Below are 17,552 nucleotides of genomic sequence, written 5' to 3'. Positions count from 1 at the left end.
TTTAATGAGCTTTAATTATTTGAATTGCAGAAGCAATGGCAGAATGACTTAAGCATCTAAACATCCTGGGTAGATTTTCAAATGAAAGGAACTGGAATAAACAATGCTGCAGAACTGCTTGATGTAAATAATAATAATAATAATAATAAAAAAAACCCACCACCACCACTGAGAATGGAAAGTTACTAGAATAATTGTTATAAAAAAGACTTTTCTACTTTTGACACACTATGTTGTTCTCAGACGTTTGTTCACTTAAATGTAGCTGGGTCCTTTTGCCCTATTCATAATTAATGTTTACTGTGCTTCTATTATATCTACTGAGCAGATTTAACTTGCTCTTGGGGCAAATAGATAATGCTGAACATTGACTAAAATACAGCAGCTGAATCATTACCCTGTTCTACAGAATTTCTCTTACCTGGACACCATCAGATGCAGGGATATAACTTGCCCTTTTAAATGTGTCTGTCACATTTCTGAGAATTTCCACAGAAATCAGAAGATCCCCTGCATAAAAGTTTTTCCTCTGAGTTAAATCCAATAGCGTTTTGGTCACCTGGGACATTCCATCACCAGCCAGCATCCTCTGTCCTTTGGCAAGATGCTCTTTAATCTGTGCCAATCAAAAGAGTGAAATAAATATCAGAACCTACTTTACTGCATTTAAAAATGTCTCAACCACAATAAACATAATATAATGCAAACATCCTTAGGAACTTCAAGAATCCCACTGCTCTAACAACCAATGCATTGTTTTTTATTAAGGATGAGACCAAATAACTTTAAAACAGGATAAAATGAGAAGTATATGATTTCTCACCAATCATTAGATCATTTAGTTTGACCTCCTTTATATCACAGGCTATTACATTTCACACCGTTACCCCTGTATTGAGCCCAAAGACTTCTCAAGCCAACTGGCCACAGTATGATCATGTATTTCCAGTCTTTTCCAGAGCAGCAGCTGTAGAGCCATTGTGCCTGATTCAGAGCCAATGGTTCAGGAACCATGTGGGAACAAGGGCCAAAGCAGCTCAAACGGTACTCTTTAAAAGCTTGCAGTATATGCTATCAGCCTTGCCAGTTCAGCTTGGTTGACCAATGTGGAAACAGAGGCAAGGACATGGACCTGTCATTGAGCATCCTGTCCCCTTTAAGGGCACTAACATTATTAGAGGTGCAATCCTGGAACAAACCTTGTGCTCAAGAAGTTCAAAAACTGGAACTGTGAATAGCTCCTGTGCAGCAATCAAGGAGAGGGGGCTTATTTTGCCTGCTCACCCCCTGCAGATCTGTGCAGGGCCAGTGAAAAATGTAGCCCATAGTGTGCATAGAGATGGAAGAATATGTCGATCCTTGGTTGGAAGCTGAACTTGTGGATTTCAATTATTTCTAAAGTCAACTCAATATTTAAGTAAGATGTGCAGCATATCACAAAGAGGGATGTCATAAGGCCAGCATGTACTGAAAAAGAATGCAGAGGTTTTAAGAAACCTGCTTTTTGTACCATATGAAAGTGCAAGTTCCTCTGAATCCAAGATAAGTTGAAAAAAGATAAAGTAGCCCGGACAGACCTTCACTTTATCCAAGATAGCTACAGAGGCAACTTAAAAGCTAGCAACCAAACTGACTGACACCACCTCTGAAAATGTACTTTCAATTGCTTTTTATCTTGGCCTGATTACTGACATCCAAAGGAAAGAAGACTGATGTAATGCAATGTGATGGTGGCATGGAATGACGAGGATAAATGTACCCTACATTACCTTCCACTGCCGCCCTTTGTTTTGTTATGTTTTAATTTCAAAGAAGGGAAAAAAACTGTAGCAAAAAATGCGTACATGAAAATAATCAACAATCTTTTAAGGAAAGTGATATATAAAATTCAAGTACATTCTGACACACAAAATTTAAATATTATTCACACTATAGTATAGTATCATTCGGCTACCTCCTTAAATGCTGTTGAGATACACTAGATACACTCAGCATAGCTGGGTGTTGGGTGCGCAAATGTGGTCGGCTCTAAGCCACTTTGTGGCTTTCCAATTCTGGGACGAAACCCCAGCATAATTTAAAAATCAGCCTCTGGCTGCTCCATGTTATGCCCAGCTGCCCGCAGCTCCCAGAGACCTTTCCAGTATCAGGAGATTTCCAGAGTGCAGCAGTGCCCTGACAAAGCCCCAGGAATACTCTGGGTATAGAGGCAGCTCTAAACCAGCCAGGGATTGGCCCTATTTTGGGGGGCAGGGGAATGCTCAATGGTTTTCATCTTCCAGGTTATCAGCTACTGCAGGCAGAACAGGGTGAGGATCTGATTCTATATGTTAACTACAAGAATGAGGGGATAAAAGCATTATTATTCAGTTTCAACAAACAAGTATTAGTAATATTAATGTAGGCAAATGAATTCTTTAGACAAATGTTTCAGAAGAATGCCTCCTTCAGTGTACAGAAAACTGAAAAGGGTAATTAGGCGAGAAACTTGTTTACAGAATTCATTTTCTTCAGTTTCCATCAGACTTAAGAGAGGGTTTTTAAAATGAGCTTGTAAGAAAACAAACAGTATGAAATGGGCATGAGAAAGGATAGAAGCTCTTGTGATTTAGGCACTGGACTGGGGGGTTGAGGAGACCTGGCTTCAATTCCTGTCGATATCACAGACTTTCTAGATGACTTGGAGTGAGTCATTTCATCTTTCTATCCTTCAGTTCCTTGTCTCTAATCTTGGGATAATTAAACTTCTCTCCCCCATTGGGGTGAAGTGAAATATATCCATTAAGGTTACAAATGCAATGGTGATGGGGACCATATAAGCATCCAGACAAATACTTGCACATGTTGGGAGAGACCGTTCCTGCATTGGCCAAAACCACTGGGGAGGGAAAGTGATTCACATGTGCAAGACAAAAAATATGTAATAGAGACACTGTTCTATCCCTCAGTTTGTTTGCTACTGGCTGTCTTAGCTGCACATCTATAAGTTCACAATAACTGCTTTTCAACAAAACAAACACTGTGAACCCAAATACAGATTCAAGAATCCTTGTCCCTGGCCACATGAATTTTCCCCTTTCCCCTTTTATATTCCATGACACACACACTTGAGAAGCAGCAGAACTCATAGTCAGAATATGTAAATTCTGTTCTTGACTGTGCTCCTGACTCTATGGCCATGGGCAAGTTACTTAACTTATCTGTACCCCCGCATCCCCACTGGTAAAACAAAGATAATACCTATCTACATAACTGAGAGATGGGGGCTCCAATATTAATTAGCTAGAGTTAAACTTGACTGCATGCTTGTGTAAGAGAGTCAGAACCTTGCTTACATCTCTACCTGGGCTACCTAGACATGGCTACTTCCTTTTGGAAACAGACAAGGAGTGGGTGGGAAGGGTGGTAAAAGGGGGGAGCCTGGTCTCCAGCCCTCCTATGTCTGTGTGGGGGTGGTATGGTAGCAATATATGCTGATATAAAATATTACTACCCCAGGAGCAAGGGAAAGCAGAGAGGAAATTGTGGCCACAGCTCCCTCATGGAATGCTCCTACTGTAGGGCGTAACAAGAGGCACTATGGGCAGTGTCCTTGTGACAAATTGAGCCCTTGTGACAAAATCTAGCAGTGGCTACCAGCTGCCTAACGATATTATGTTTTTTGTTGGCTTGGCAACAGAGGAGAGTTTTAAGGAGGGATTTGAAAGAAGATGGTGAGGTGGCTTTGAGGTCCCTGAAAGCATCAACAAAGCCACCTGGTTGTCCTCTTTGAAGATCTCCTTTGTCTTGATGCCTACTCAGCTACCCACTCAACAGTGGCTAGCTGTGATCACTGCTTATCATGCTGACCACTATTGTCTTATTGTTATCTTGTGTTCCACCCATTCATGTATCCACTGGTCATCTTTCATCTTAGATTATAGATTGTTGGGGGTGGAGACCATCTTTATTCAGCACCTAGCACAGTTGGGTCTTGATCCATGACTGGGGTCCTTAGGCGCTACCACAGTACAAATAATACAAATACAAACACTAATTCCCTTAATGTCTTTAAAGCTCTTGAACATGTAAGGCACTGTAGGGGTGTGTTTACACTACAGAACTTTACAAACCTGGAGCTGTACCAGTGGGAGCCCCAGCACAGACATAGCTCCCAAAGCAAGACACATTTTTACTATATGCTGACATGGTGGTAAAAAAGGTCCCAGCAGCAGGAGCTTTGCCGACACTAATGTTCTCCCGGGCAGTGGGATTTTATAAGACTAAAGAGTGGTAAGTATTAGATTTGGGGGCCAAATTTAGGAGTGGCATAAATGGTGGAGGAAGTTACAATATCGTGAGGCAGTGAAAGTGAGTGCAAATGAGTGAGAGTTAGTGGAAGGGTGCAGCAGGAGGAAATAGGAAGCTGTAAGATACAGCAGTCTCCCCACCACCAATGTATCTTAGCAAAATATAATGTATACTACCATTTACATCACCTCTGATTTGAGTCCGGGCTGCATAGCAAATGTGGTGTGTGTCTGCATGTGATGCAGAAAGTGGTGCAAGATGCTGACTGCCATTTCCATAACTGCACTTTGCCCTTGTTCTCCTACTGTAGTATGGTTCTCAAATCCCCATTGCACCCCTTTCCATGCCATGCAGGTTCACTGCTGTTGTGCGAAACAACTGAGCATATTTTCACAGTACTGCCTGAATCTGCAGACAAATACCTTGAATGGATTACTAATGTTAGGCATGTAGCTGCTACACACCACTTTAATCACAGGCTAGATCCTCAGCTGGCGTAAACTGGCATAGTTCTATTACCTTTAATGGAGCTATGTAAATTTACACCACCTGAGGATCTGGCCCCATATGACTAGTACTCTGCATGTGTACTGTGAGTGACAGTCAGGCTTAATGGGAGTTAGAGATGCCTAGTTATGTCATGCAGATCTGTGAAAAATGTAGCACCCTGGGCACCGTGATTAGGCCGACCTCATCCCCAGCCTAGCTGCAGCTAGGTGGATGGAAGAATTCTTCCGTCAATGTAGCTACCGCCTTTCGGATGTTGGATTAACTACATCAACCAACAGAAAAATTTCTTCTGTAGACACAGCCTCAGGGTGAGGATACAGATTGTTCTCATCAAAAGGCCCAGACAATAAGAGTTAATATTTTTCTCTACATCCTGGTTATTGTCTATGCCACAGGATTATTCACTGCCTTCCATTGCCCAAGAAAGTTACTCTGGACAACACTCAAGGTCCTTCTAGCATTCTGTGGAGGTCATTTTTTAGTAGCCTTCCAGGCAAGCTCATTGAAAATAAAGTTTATGAGCCAAGAGATGGTGAAATGAAGCAGCTGTTAAAGTGATACTTCAATTGTCAGCCCTGCCTCTATGGCATATCTACATACTTGAAAAAATTACTGAACTGTTTAGCTGGACATTGACTCAGAGTTCAACCTGTCTACATCCCTTGATTTGTCAGCATCTATGACCCATCTAAAGGGTATAAAAATTAACCTTGACAATGTCAAACCTAGGCCCCTAGTATCAGACTGATAATTTATATACAGTACTATAGTTACAGCAAATCTGAATAGCTATACTCAGTCTAAAAAGACTCTAAACAACAAATATTTGAACAAATGATAAAAGATTCTAAGTGATCAGTTTAAAGAATCACTAAGAATATTCCCATCCTTTATTTGTTTTTAATTTTGCCATTTGATGACTTGAGTTAATGATTTGGAATTGCTAATACCATTGGCGCGTTTTAATGTCGGACCTCTACATAAAAATAAAAAAATAAAAATAAATTAGTTGAAAGAAAAACATACCCTAAAATATTTTTTCTGATCTGCAAAAGATTTTGTTTTGTATCTTCACACCTCAGCTAGTCCTAAATGATAAAATAATTTAACATTAAAACTTTGTGTAGTCTTAACCTGAGGATTTCAACACACTTAGGGTATGTCTTTTTCTGAATACGTTATAGTGAAATGAGTTGGTGGTGCCAGTCCAGGTCATAGAAGATAGCTGCATATTTAAAAAACCACCACAGCAATTTGCACTCTTATAAAAAATGTGATCAGAATCTAAGAACTTAATGGACATGGAAACTGAATTTTCTTCTTTTCTCTAGATCAGTGGTTCTCAACCAGGGGTACATGTACTCCTGGGGATATGCAGAGGTGTTCCAGGGGGTACTCAACTCATCTAGATATTTGCCTAGTTTTACAAGAGGCTACATAAAAAGCACTCGTGAAGTCAGTACAAACTAAAATTTCATACAGACAATGACTTATTTAAAATGCTCTATAAACTGTACACTGAAATGTAAGTACAATATTTATATTCCATTTTTTTTATAATTATAAGGTAAAAATGAGAAAGTAAGCAATTTTTCACTACTAGTGTACTTTTGTATTTTTATGTCTGATTTTATAAGCAAGGAGTTTTTAAGTGAGGTGAAACTTGGGGTTACGAAAGACAAATCAGACTCCCCTGAAATGGGTACAGTAGTCTGGGAAGGTTGAGAGCCACTGCTCTAGATGTGGTCCCTCACAGTTATAACTGGAAGCTCACTGGAAGAAAAATGTAGAAACGGCCACTGCATCTGTTCTGTGGAGTTACTGGATTCTCCTCTCACATGCATCAGGTTTACACCTGTGCAACTCTATTGTCTCTAGTGAACTTACTCTTGATTTACACTGGTATAAATAAGAGGAGAATTGTTTTCACTGTATAGAGCATTTCTGCCCCTGGTGTCATTCAGTTACCAAAACAGTGTATTGAAAGAAAAAGGAGTGTATGAGCATGCATGCCCCAACACAACATACATAGTACTACACATAGTTCACTGGCAAGCTGAATCTTTGCATATAAACCAGACAAACTGTATTTGTTCAGCCCTTGCCGTACAGTGTGTGTTGCAGAAAATCTCAGAAAATCAGCTACTGCTGGTGCTGCTCTTGTATATTGTTAGATGAAGAATGATAATTGCCCAGAGGGCTCCTAAATTCTAATTGCCCTCCCTCTATCCCACAATAGGAGGCTTTCAAGAGATTTTTACAACTGTCACCCATTCCACAGTCTTCTTTTTATTATACTATTATTAATTGCTTTATTGCCACTAATTCCAGCCCTAAAACTTTGGTCATCAAAGAAGCATCATGTGCATCTGCATTCCCCTAGGATTGATTTTGACTACTACATACAAATGCACAAATATAGTAATTGATTTTTAGGGGGTATGCATTGATGCATTCCTTAGTACAGATGGCCACAATTACGCTTCTACATTTAAGTTCTCCAATAACATTTATGAATAGGAAGGTTGTAGGATTTTTCTCCAATAGTGGAAGAAATGGTTTTGGGGGACACAATCACAAAAGGAAGTTCCATTTCTTTTGTTTTTCATTTTTGTTCTTGTTCAATTTGTCACTGAGTTTGTTGAACCGGATTTATATGATGTTTTAAGTATTGCCACTTAGAACTGCAATTATCTGTGATTAATTCAGCTCACATTGGAATGCTGCGTGAGAGGTGGTTGGGCTTGTATTTTTTTTTAAACCAGAGGGCATGTCTTTAAGTTTTTGCGTTATCCATGTATAATGGAAGTTGACAGGAGCAGGAGTTGAGGGGAAAGAGAATGAGGAGTCTGAAAGGTTTGTTTTCATTTTATGACAGACATAGCATTGCTTGGGGGGGGGGGGGGGTAAGTCTCTCATGGCTCTCCATACTGAGGGAACTGCCAAAGCTGGGGGGGGGGGGTATAGTGAGGGGACGCACTTCGAATAATTTGTCTTTCTTTTTACACAGAACATCCTGTTTATCAGGAATCCTCCTTAAGCTCTCTCTCTCTCTCTCTCTCGTTAATATAGGCAAATTATGCATTTATCTAATTATATATTGATGTGGTGGTTGAAATCCTAGTCACCTTGTTTGTGTGTACAAGGTCATCAGAATTTGGCCCCATTTGAGTACATTATTATTATATTACAGTAGTGTCCGGAGACCATAAGTCAGATTGGGGCTCCATCATGGCACATTGGATACACAGCAAAAACACGGTTCTTGCTCCAAAGAATTTACAATCTAAGTACAAGATGAGAAACAACAGGGAGAAACAGAAAACAGGTGGGGAGAGCAAAAGGTAACAGAGGGATGATTATGTTAAGTGTAATGTACTGTAACCATTGTTTTCCAAGAGCCTAGCCAAATTCCTGAAATCGTTCTGCAAGGTACATTACAGTGAATGGTTTTACTGTGGTGATAGACTTTAAGGAACAACTGCATGAGTGCTTTCTTTATCTAGTTCTTAAATGGCCTTCATCTTTCTTTTCCCCTCTGTAGTGGAGTTCACCTGTCGGCTGCAGTGTTGGTTGGCTCAGAATATCAATGTGATCAGGGAGCACTCAGAGCTGATCACTGCTGTAGCACAACTCAGCATTAGGGAGCAGTGGCAGAAACAACAGGAGAAAAGTTCACTTCACATTATTTTTTGAAAGCAGATGTGATAAGAGGGATTGGGGATGGTGAGGCAGGAAACTTTATTGATGTTACGTGGGATTTAAAGAGAGGAGGTACAGAAATGGAAGGGAAGAAAGGCAAGGAGATGCAGGGGCTTTGGTGATTTCAACCACCTTTGCACCCTCCTGATCCTGGCTGCCCTGGGGACTGGAGAGGTGCTTGTTGTAATACAGAATGCCCTGGAGGCCTGTCTAAGTTTCAGGAGACTCCCAGGACCATCCAGTATCCCCTGCACAGCCCTGTAGCCCAATCCCTAAGCCTCAACCCAGCACACCTGGGCTTGTGAGGGGATCCTCAGGAGGCAGCTTTCTGGGTTACCCACATTGGGGAAACTTCCCACAGCCAGAGTCAGGGCTTTTAGGGCCCTTTTATGCTTCTCTAGTCCTTTCATATGGCCAGCCCAGGGGCCAAAGCAAGGGTCAGTCTTTTTTGCCCTCAGGCTTTCTTTTAATGTAGGATTTCTAGAGAAAGAGGGGACATAGAGCTTGGAGGGGAAGAGGGAACATTTATGTTTTACTAATTTGAATGTATATTAGAGCAGCAGTTCTGAAACTGGGGACTGCGAGGTTCTGAGGGTACTCCAGGGGTCCGTGGGCAACACTGATCAACTCCTCCCACTCCCTCCCTTAACTCCAAACCGGGAGATTTTAGGTGCTAAAAGTCCGGCAGCGCAACGGGGCTAAGGCAGGCTTCCTGCCTACCTTCGCTCTGTGCCACTCCCAGAAGCGGCCAGCATGTCCCTGCGGCCCCTAGGGGAGGGAGGGCAGGGGGGTCTCCACACGCTGCCCTTGCCCCGAGCTCCAACTCCGCAGCTCCCATTGTCCGGGAACTACAGCCAATGGGAGCTGCGGGGTCGGGGCCTGCGGGCAGGGGCAACGCATGGAGACCCCCTGGCCACCCCCCGCCTAGGAGCCACTGCCAGAGGGATGTGCCAGTCACTTTTGGGAGCCACCCGAGGTAAGTGCCGCCCGGGCGTAGTCCACACCCCCAACCCCCTGCACCAGCCCAGAGCCTGCACCCAAACTCCCTCCCAGAGCCCACACCTGCACTCTCTCCCACACCCAAACTCACTCCCTCCCAGAGCCCGCACCCCTCACTTATAGTTGCTAAATGGTAGCCAGTAGTTGCCTTCTTTTTTTCTTGGTCCTCTTTTTCTCTTTCTTCACCTGTTGGCTGCTTCCTCATTGAGTTCAGCACAGGGGGGAGCCAGAGACAGGAAATTAAAGGAAGCAAAATGTGCAACCAGGGAAAGGGGGAGCACGGATGGCACTGATCAGGTGTTTTGAGAGATGAGCGAAAAAGCGTATGTTGCAACCTCTTGCCAGCTATGAAGGTGACAGAACAGGGTCTACTGCTGCAACTCCCTGAGCCCACAGGCCTGGGAATGGTAAGATGATTCAACAAGAACTAAAGTACGAGTGGGACGGGACAGCAATAAGGGAAATACAAGTTCAAATCACTGCAAATCTGCTCTACCCTGCAACCACCGAATCTGCTCTACCCTGCAACCACGTAAAAAGAGATGAACCAGTAAACTCGCAGAGGAGGCAATACATTGTCTGGAAGCAGAGCAGTCATTTCATCGAGGAATACACTGACTGGCTGATAAGCTGCCCTTGTAATATAATTTGGAAAAATGAAATCAGTTCTAATGAGCTGCAGCTGAGGCAAATCATTATTCACCTCAGAGTTTGTTTGATCAAATTATATTTCAGCCTACCAATTGCAATATAGTGAATAATATTGCTGAGCAGGAAGCGAAAGCAAAATTATGGCATGAACTAGAAGGAGTAGAAAAGCAATTTTCTGGGATATATTATCATTTTCATATGCAAAAATTCATCTACATAATTCCCAATACACTAGGATGAGAATATACTCATGTAAGCAAACTTGGGAAATGTGGTCTTGATGATACCACTATAAGGTGGATTCATAACTGTTTGAAAGACCATGCTCAAAGAGTAGTTATCATTGGTTCACTGTCAAACTGGCAGAACGTATCTAGTAGGGTCCTGCAGAGGTCTGTATGGTACAATTCAAGATTTTCATTAATGACTTGGAAAATGGTGTGGAAAGTATGCTTATAAAATGTGTGGATGACACCAAACTGAGCGGGGTTGCAAGCACTTTGGAGAATTCAACCTTGACAAATTGGAGAATTGGTCCGTAATCAACAAGATGAAATTCAACAAAGACAAGTGCAAAGTACTACGCTTAGGAAGGAAAAATCAAAATTGGGAATAACTGGCTAGGCGATAGTACTGGGAGTTACAATGGATCACAGATATGACTCAACATTGTGATGCAGTTGCGAAAAATGCTAATATCACTCTGGTATTAATGGGAGCGTTGTATGTAAGACAAGGGAGATGGTATTAACAGGAGCGTTGTATGTAAGACAAGGGAGGTAATTGTCTTGCTCTACTTGGCACTGGTGAGGCCTCAGAGTATTTTGTCCAGTTTAGGGCAACAAAAATGGAAAAAGGTTTAGAAAACCTGACCTATGAGGAAAGGTTAAAAAAGTCGGTTGTGTTTAGTCTTGAGAAAAGAAGACTGAAGAGAGACCTGATAACAGTCTTCAAATATGGTAAAGAGAATGGTGATCAATTGCTCTCCATATTCATTGAAGGTAAAACAAGAAGCAACCAGATTACTCTCTAGCAATGGAGATTTAGGTTAGGTATTAGGAAAAAAATATCTAATTATAAGGACAGTTAAGCACTGGAATAGGAAGTTTTTAAGAACAGGTTAGCTGATCACCTGTCAGGGATAGTGTTGGCATTTTTGGTCCTGCCTCAGCATATGGGGCTGATTTAGATGATCTCTCAAGGTCCCTTTCAGCCTTAGATTAATCACTTGAAACTAGTCAGTTATTTCTTATGTGAATCTTTGCTCCCACACTCCCAAGAGTTAACTGTTTTTCTAACTTCATCTCCTCTTTAGAATAAGAGCCTGATTTTCATATATACATGCCTGATTCAGGAGATTAATTACACAAGTTGGCACAAAATACTAGTATTTGGCATCTAAGTGCCTAAATCTGGAATTTTAGTAATCTAAATTTGAAAATTGGGCTCCATTCATTCTTTAAGTTAGCTTTAGAAAATAAAAAGAAACAATGGAGAGATTTTCAGACATTTCTGATGACATTCAGAAAGCAAGACATATTATGTGCTTTCGTAGACATCACTATTTATTATATACACATTTATTAATATACACATCTTATGCAGTCTCTGAATGGCCAAGAGCCACTTCAAGGAATTTCACTTTAGGTGCACAGGTTACTCTATCTTTGATGTGGAGCAGTGACATGTTATCAAGACTATCTTGTCTTTTCCAAAAGCTACGTTTGCTCTGGAGAATGATTTTTAATGGTCCCCATGGACAAGTCATTTGAGCTAGTGATGAATTCATGGTAACTCCCCTTTTCTAAGTCTTTAAGAGGTTGGTGGTGGAGTCAATGCTAGTTTTGGTGTCTGATCATTTTCTTAGGGGTACAGGCAGAGGTTAAATGTTGATTCTTTAAGATCAGTGAGCATCATTGGTCATAGTAGCTTCACCCATTCCTTCCAGAAAGCTCCCATAGGGTTATGATGAGTAATTGCTCTTCCATCCCAAACCATTCTACTCTTGTCCTACATGTTCTGCACTAGCCACCATTTCATGTACAGATGCTGTTTAATGTGGCTACCATCTGTAGAGCTGGTCAGGATAACAAAAATACTTCTTTCCCATTTCCTCGTCCCAACACTTGCGTTCAAGCTGTTGGTCTCAGAAGTGGGTGTTTATTCAAAGGAACCAGCTGCAAGATATTCTCAGTGGTAGACTCTTAGCACTGTAATCCTCTCACTGCATATCCAGTGGTGGGCAACCTGCAGCCTGTCAGGGTAATCTGCTGGCGGGCCTCCAGACAGTTTGTTTACATTTGCATGGCCACCCACAGCTCCCAGTGGCTGCGGTTCGCCGTTCCTGGCCAATGGGAGCTGCGGGAAGCTGTGTGGGCCACAGGGATGTGTTGGCTACAACTTCCTGCAGCTCCCATTGGCCAGGAATGGTGAACCATGGCCCCTGGGAGCTGCGTGCAGCCGTGCAAATGTAAACAAACTGTCTGGTGGCCCACCAGCAGATTACCCTGATGGGCTGCGTGTGGCCCATGGGCCGCAGGTTGCCCACCACTGGTCTAGTCTGTCCAGTTGTGATGCAAAGAACAATTCTCTGTCACAGCATTTCACTGATTGTAGGTGGTGGGACTGCCTTTCAAAATTACTCTCCTGGCTGCTAATCCTGATTCTGATTCTGGTCCTTCAGGGAGTCTGATCCATTCATTGTAGAGATTTCTGAAGCATATGCCCTTGATTATCTTCTTTATCTAAATGATGTAAGAAGCACCCATAAATCAGCAGGAGGTCAAACCTATAGCTTCCAGGCCAGATCCAGCCCACTTTATGTATTTACATTTACTGCAGGACATATTCAGAATGTAAGGTTTCACTTAAAAAAGAAGTTCTAGACCTCACGGCTGGTGAAGAACATCTAGTATGAACTAAGTGAAACTGAAGAAGTGTAACCTTCCTGAGTCAGTGAACAGTGGAAACAATGAATCAGAGATGTGAACTGTCTGACATGCAGCTGATGTCATTAAAGTTCCAGCTCTTATGCCCAGTGATGACACTTCAGTGTCATCATTAACAATTTCATGGTTGATTGTTTTAGAGGCTAGAGTATGGAAAAGGGAGCAACTCAACTGGAAGATGCAGCAAGAAAGGAAATGCAGTGAGACCAGAGGAAGCACACCAAGACTGAGAAGAGGGAGAAAACGAGAATGAAGGATGGGGAAGCAATAATTTATTATGAATAAAAATAATAATAAATGGCAATCAAAATTTAGTTATTACATAAAAAACATATTCTACCCCTGGTCTTTTGCGTAAACCTTCATTAATATCAGTGAATGTTTTGATGTGCATTGACAGTAGTATATAGCTCTCAATATCTGATGGTAGAGGGGTCTGTAATGTAGAAGACAAAACGCATAACAAGATACAATGGCTGGAAGCTGAAGCTAGACAAATTCAGACTAGGAATAAGGTGCAAATTTTTAGCAGTGAGGGTAATTAACCATTGAAACAAGTTATCTAGAGATGTGATGCATTCTCCATCATATGAAGACTTTAAATCAGGACTGGATATCTTTCTAAGCAATATGCTGTATTTCAATTTATAACTAGATAATCAAAATGGTCCCTTTCTGGCCTTAAAAGGCTACAGTTCAATTAATACCCTTGTCCACAAACCACAATGAAAACTAGAATTTGGCACTCTTTACTTCATGAGTTTGTGGCAAGAATAATGAGTACTTTTTATACTGTTATATAAAATAATTAATGCATAATAATAATAATGTAACTCCTTGAAATAAAAAGAATGTCACACACTTGATTTTGAACTCTGACATACCACAAGCTAGAACTCAGATGGCAGTTTGGTGGCCTCCCACAGCTGAAACACATGTATTTTCCATGTCTTGTGATTCAAAGTCATGAATACCATGAGAAACAGCAATTCCTATTCATTCTCAATTTGGAATTTCTCATCGTGACAGTAAATGAGATATGACAAAGTATCTTTCAAAGGAGTTAACTGGTATTTAGATATCTAGGGCTGGTCTACACTAACCCCCCCACTTCGGACTAAGGTACGCAAATTCAGCTACGTTAATAACGTAGCTGAATTCGAAGTACCTTAGTCCGAAGTTACCGCGGTCCAGACGCGGCAGGAAGGCTCCCCAGTCGATGCTGCGTACTCCGCTCGCCGAGCTGGAGTACCAGCGTCGAAGGCGAGCACTTCCGGGATCGATCCGGGGCACTTCCGGGATCGATCCGGGATCGATTTATCGCGTCTTAACCAGACGCGATAAATCGAACTCAGAAAGCCGATTGCTTACATCCGGACCCGGATGTAAGTGAAGACGTACCCTTAGAAAATGTTTTCAGCTACTGTGAATTTATATTTCAAATTTTTTGGTGGGAACCTTGTTTTACCTTAGGAACATAAATATATATCAGAAAATACTAATCTAAATTAACAATGTAATGATAATTTCAGGTAGTGAAGTAACAAATGCTTCTATTTTTAGATGTGTGTTTCTAGACTCCAATGATGTAATAACAAAATACATGTAAAACATGCTCAGAAAAAGGGCAAGTAATAGATTGAACTGTGGACCATATGATTGCAGAGTGCAAAGAATAGCATTTATCATTTTACATATTCAAAGTATAGCGTCATACTAAAATTAATCCTCATTAAGCTCTGCAAGTATTATCAGGAGAGCTGACCAAATAATTTCCCAAAAGTTTATTTGACAGATTTTGGCATCTTTTTCTCCCTTAAATTATTCAGTGAATGATTTTTCACATTATTCAACCAGCTGTCTAAGATGGTCAAACATTATTTGTTGAAGTGATTTGATGATTGTTTTGTGCCAAATGTTGAATAAGTTATTCCTGAATAACTGGCTCCATTATTCAGCCAGCTCTAATTATTATCCCCATTTTACAAATGCTGAAAACAGACACAGACAAATTATGAAAATTCTAAAGAGTGGCTGGAAGGTGGCACACACCAGACAAAAGTTTCTAACAGGAAGGTATAAGGGATGTTGGTGGCACACTCAGATGTGGATACTGCTCATCTTATACCCTCGTGTTAGCTGGTTTTCCTGTAAATCTCTTTCAATACCCTCAGCCTGGAGGTATAAGGCTTCTGGAGCTGTGGAGTGGTGAATTCACTGCCAATCCCCACACCACATCCCACACTATTTCTCTAAACTGCCATGGGGAGAGGCACCATACAGAACAGGGAGTGCAGAGTTAGAGAGAAAATAGCCCCACTCCCCCACAACCCATGGAAGTTCGGCTTTATTTGGACTTTCTACATTCTGAGGGGGAGAGGAACAATGGTCCAGTAATTAGGGCTGTAGCTTTGGACTTTGGAGACCACAGATCAATTCCCTGCTCTGCCACAGACTTCCTGCATAACCTTGGATCACACTTAGTCTGTGCCTCAGTTCCCCACCTGTAAAATGGGGATAATAGCACTATTGTGAGGATAAATTAAAAACCTTGAGGTGCTTAGATACTACAATAATGGGGGCTATATAAGTACCTTAGATAGATATAGCTAGGGTGACCAGACAGCAAGTGTGAAAAATCGGGACAGGAGGTAGGGGGTAATAGGAGCCTATATAAGAAAAAGACCCCAAAATAGGGACTGTTCCTATAAAATCAGGACATCTGGTCACCCTATATATAACAGTAGATAGGCCTAGACTGTACCATTCTACTATGAACATGCCTCCTTTCTTCTACCACATTTGGAACACTGCACACTCCTAATGTGTGTTGGGGCAGACCAGCATTTTTGCTCTGATGTGTGCAGGGCCAGTAATTCTGCCTGGTCCTTCTGCAAGCCACGTACGGTGAGGAGAGCTCTTCATTGTATACCGTGTAAGGGTTGGACACAGTCTGTTTCTACTTAAAGTCATGTGGGTATTTTTAGCTCCAGTAATTCCACTACCTTTGGCAAAGAGATTTTCAACTGCATTTTGTGATAAAAAGATTGGACCAAATTACATAGAAACCGTACTTGCCATTATTACAAGCCTTGGGTTGAACTGAACAATATGCAAATTCTAACATGCCTCCTACTACTTCATTTTAATACTATCTATTAAGGGATAAATCCCTGTCTACACAGGTGAGTAAAGGAGAAAAAATATAAAGAGCCACAAGTCTTTGCGTGAAAGCAGTGCAACTAAAATGTGTGTCCTACAGGTAATCTTACTAGGCATACATGACTCAGTGTTGGATAACTCCCATTAAAGAGACAGCACACACAATGTTCACTCAAAGGGTTCAGGCTGAGGGGAACAGTTAGTACAAAATTTGGTGATGTGTTTAGGGACTCTTTGGAAAGTGTATGTCCAGTAAAGAGTAGTAAAAAGCTCTCTGCAGCACAATGAGACCGGCCTGCATATCACAGCCTGCCCTAGGATGGCAGGATTTGTCCTACTAGCCTCACTGTACAGCACGCTGAGCTAGGAGCTGCAGCCCATATGCTGGCTTTGATGTTTACACCAGGATTTTATCCTATGGGTGCATTCCTGACCCCACTGAAGTCAGCATGAGTTTTGCCATTGATATCCATGGGACCAAGATTTCATCCTGAGGCTACATTTACATTGGAGCTGGGAGGTGAGATTCCCAGCTCACGTGACCATACCCAGGCTAGCTCTGCTTGAGCTAGCGAGATAGCATGCCCGAGCCACCGCCTGTGCTACCCAGCTACACTCTATATTTAGCACCCCACCTCGAGCAGAGCTAGCACAGGTACATCTACACCAGGAATCACATCACCCGGCTCAAATGTAGATGTAGCCATAGTATGTGTGAAGTACTGTTCACATACTGCATTTAAATTGCAGTAACTCTACTTCAAGAATGTCATTTATTTCAGAACTGTATAACTTCTTATTTTGTACATTTAGGACCTGATTTTTTTTTAAAGGGATTCAGCTGAGTCTTAGATTTTTAGGATGCATTTCATAGCACTTGAATGTATAATGACCCTATCACTGCTGCTCTTGTTTGTAAAGGAATATGACTGGTAAGATACGCACACTAAAATATTTCATAAATGCTTTTGTAAATCTACACGTGTATTGTAGCAATGCTGTCCGTCAGAATTTACCTTACAAAACTCTGTTTTCAGGGATACCAACCCTAACATATGTATCAGGGAGAGAGGACAATCCTCCACTCCCAAGGGCTTTTCCATCTCTCTCTTCCTTAACATTCAGTTGCACTCTGAGCAGCACCATGGAGTTCAACAGGTTGATAATTTATTTTTAAAGTAAGTGTAAAAGAAACCCATTTGTCTCCTTTAATTTGCATGTGTACCAACTTAGCACTCAGATAAGATGCTTTTTAGATGCGTGTGTAACTTACAAGAAGATTTCGTTATT

The 17,552-nt window shown here is 41.5% G+C and overlaps 1 protein-coding gene across 1 annotated transcript in view; it reads right to left on the bottom strand.

Moving 5' to 3' along the window:
- Positions 1-17,552, bottom strand: part of ADGRB3 (adhesion G protein-coupled receptor B3) — a 624,198-nt gene that overhangs the window by 314,797 nt on the left and 291,849 nt on the right. Inside the window, exon 9 of the mRNA XM_065400780.1 lies at positions 422-616. Within this exon, the coding sequence (XP_065256852.1) occupies positions 422-616 (195 nt within the window). The remainder of the gene's footprint in view (positions 1-421; positions 617-17,552) is intronic.

The sequence above is a fragment of the Emys orbicularis genome, chromosome 3, assembly GCF_028017835.1.
Source record: "Emys orbicularis isolate rEmyOrb1 chromosome 3, rEmyOrb1.hap1, whole genome shotgun sequence".
Lineage (NCBI taxonomy): Eukaryota > Metazoa > Chordata > Testudines > Emydidae > Emys > Emys orbicularis.
This window is presented reverse-complemented; position numbering and strand designations above follow the sequence as displayed.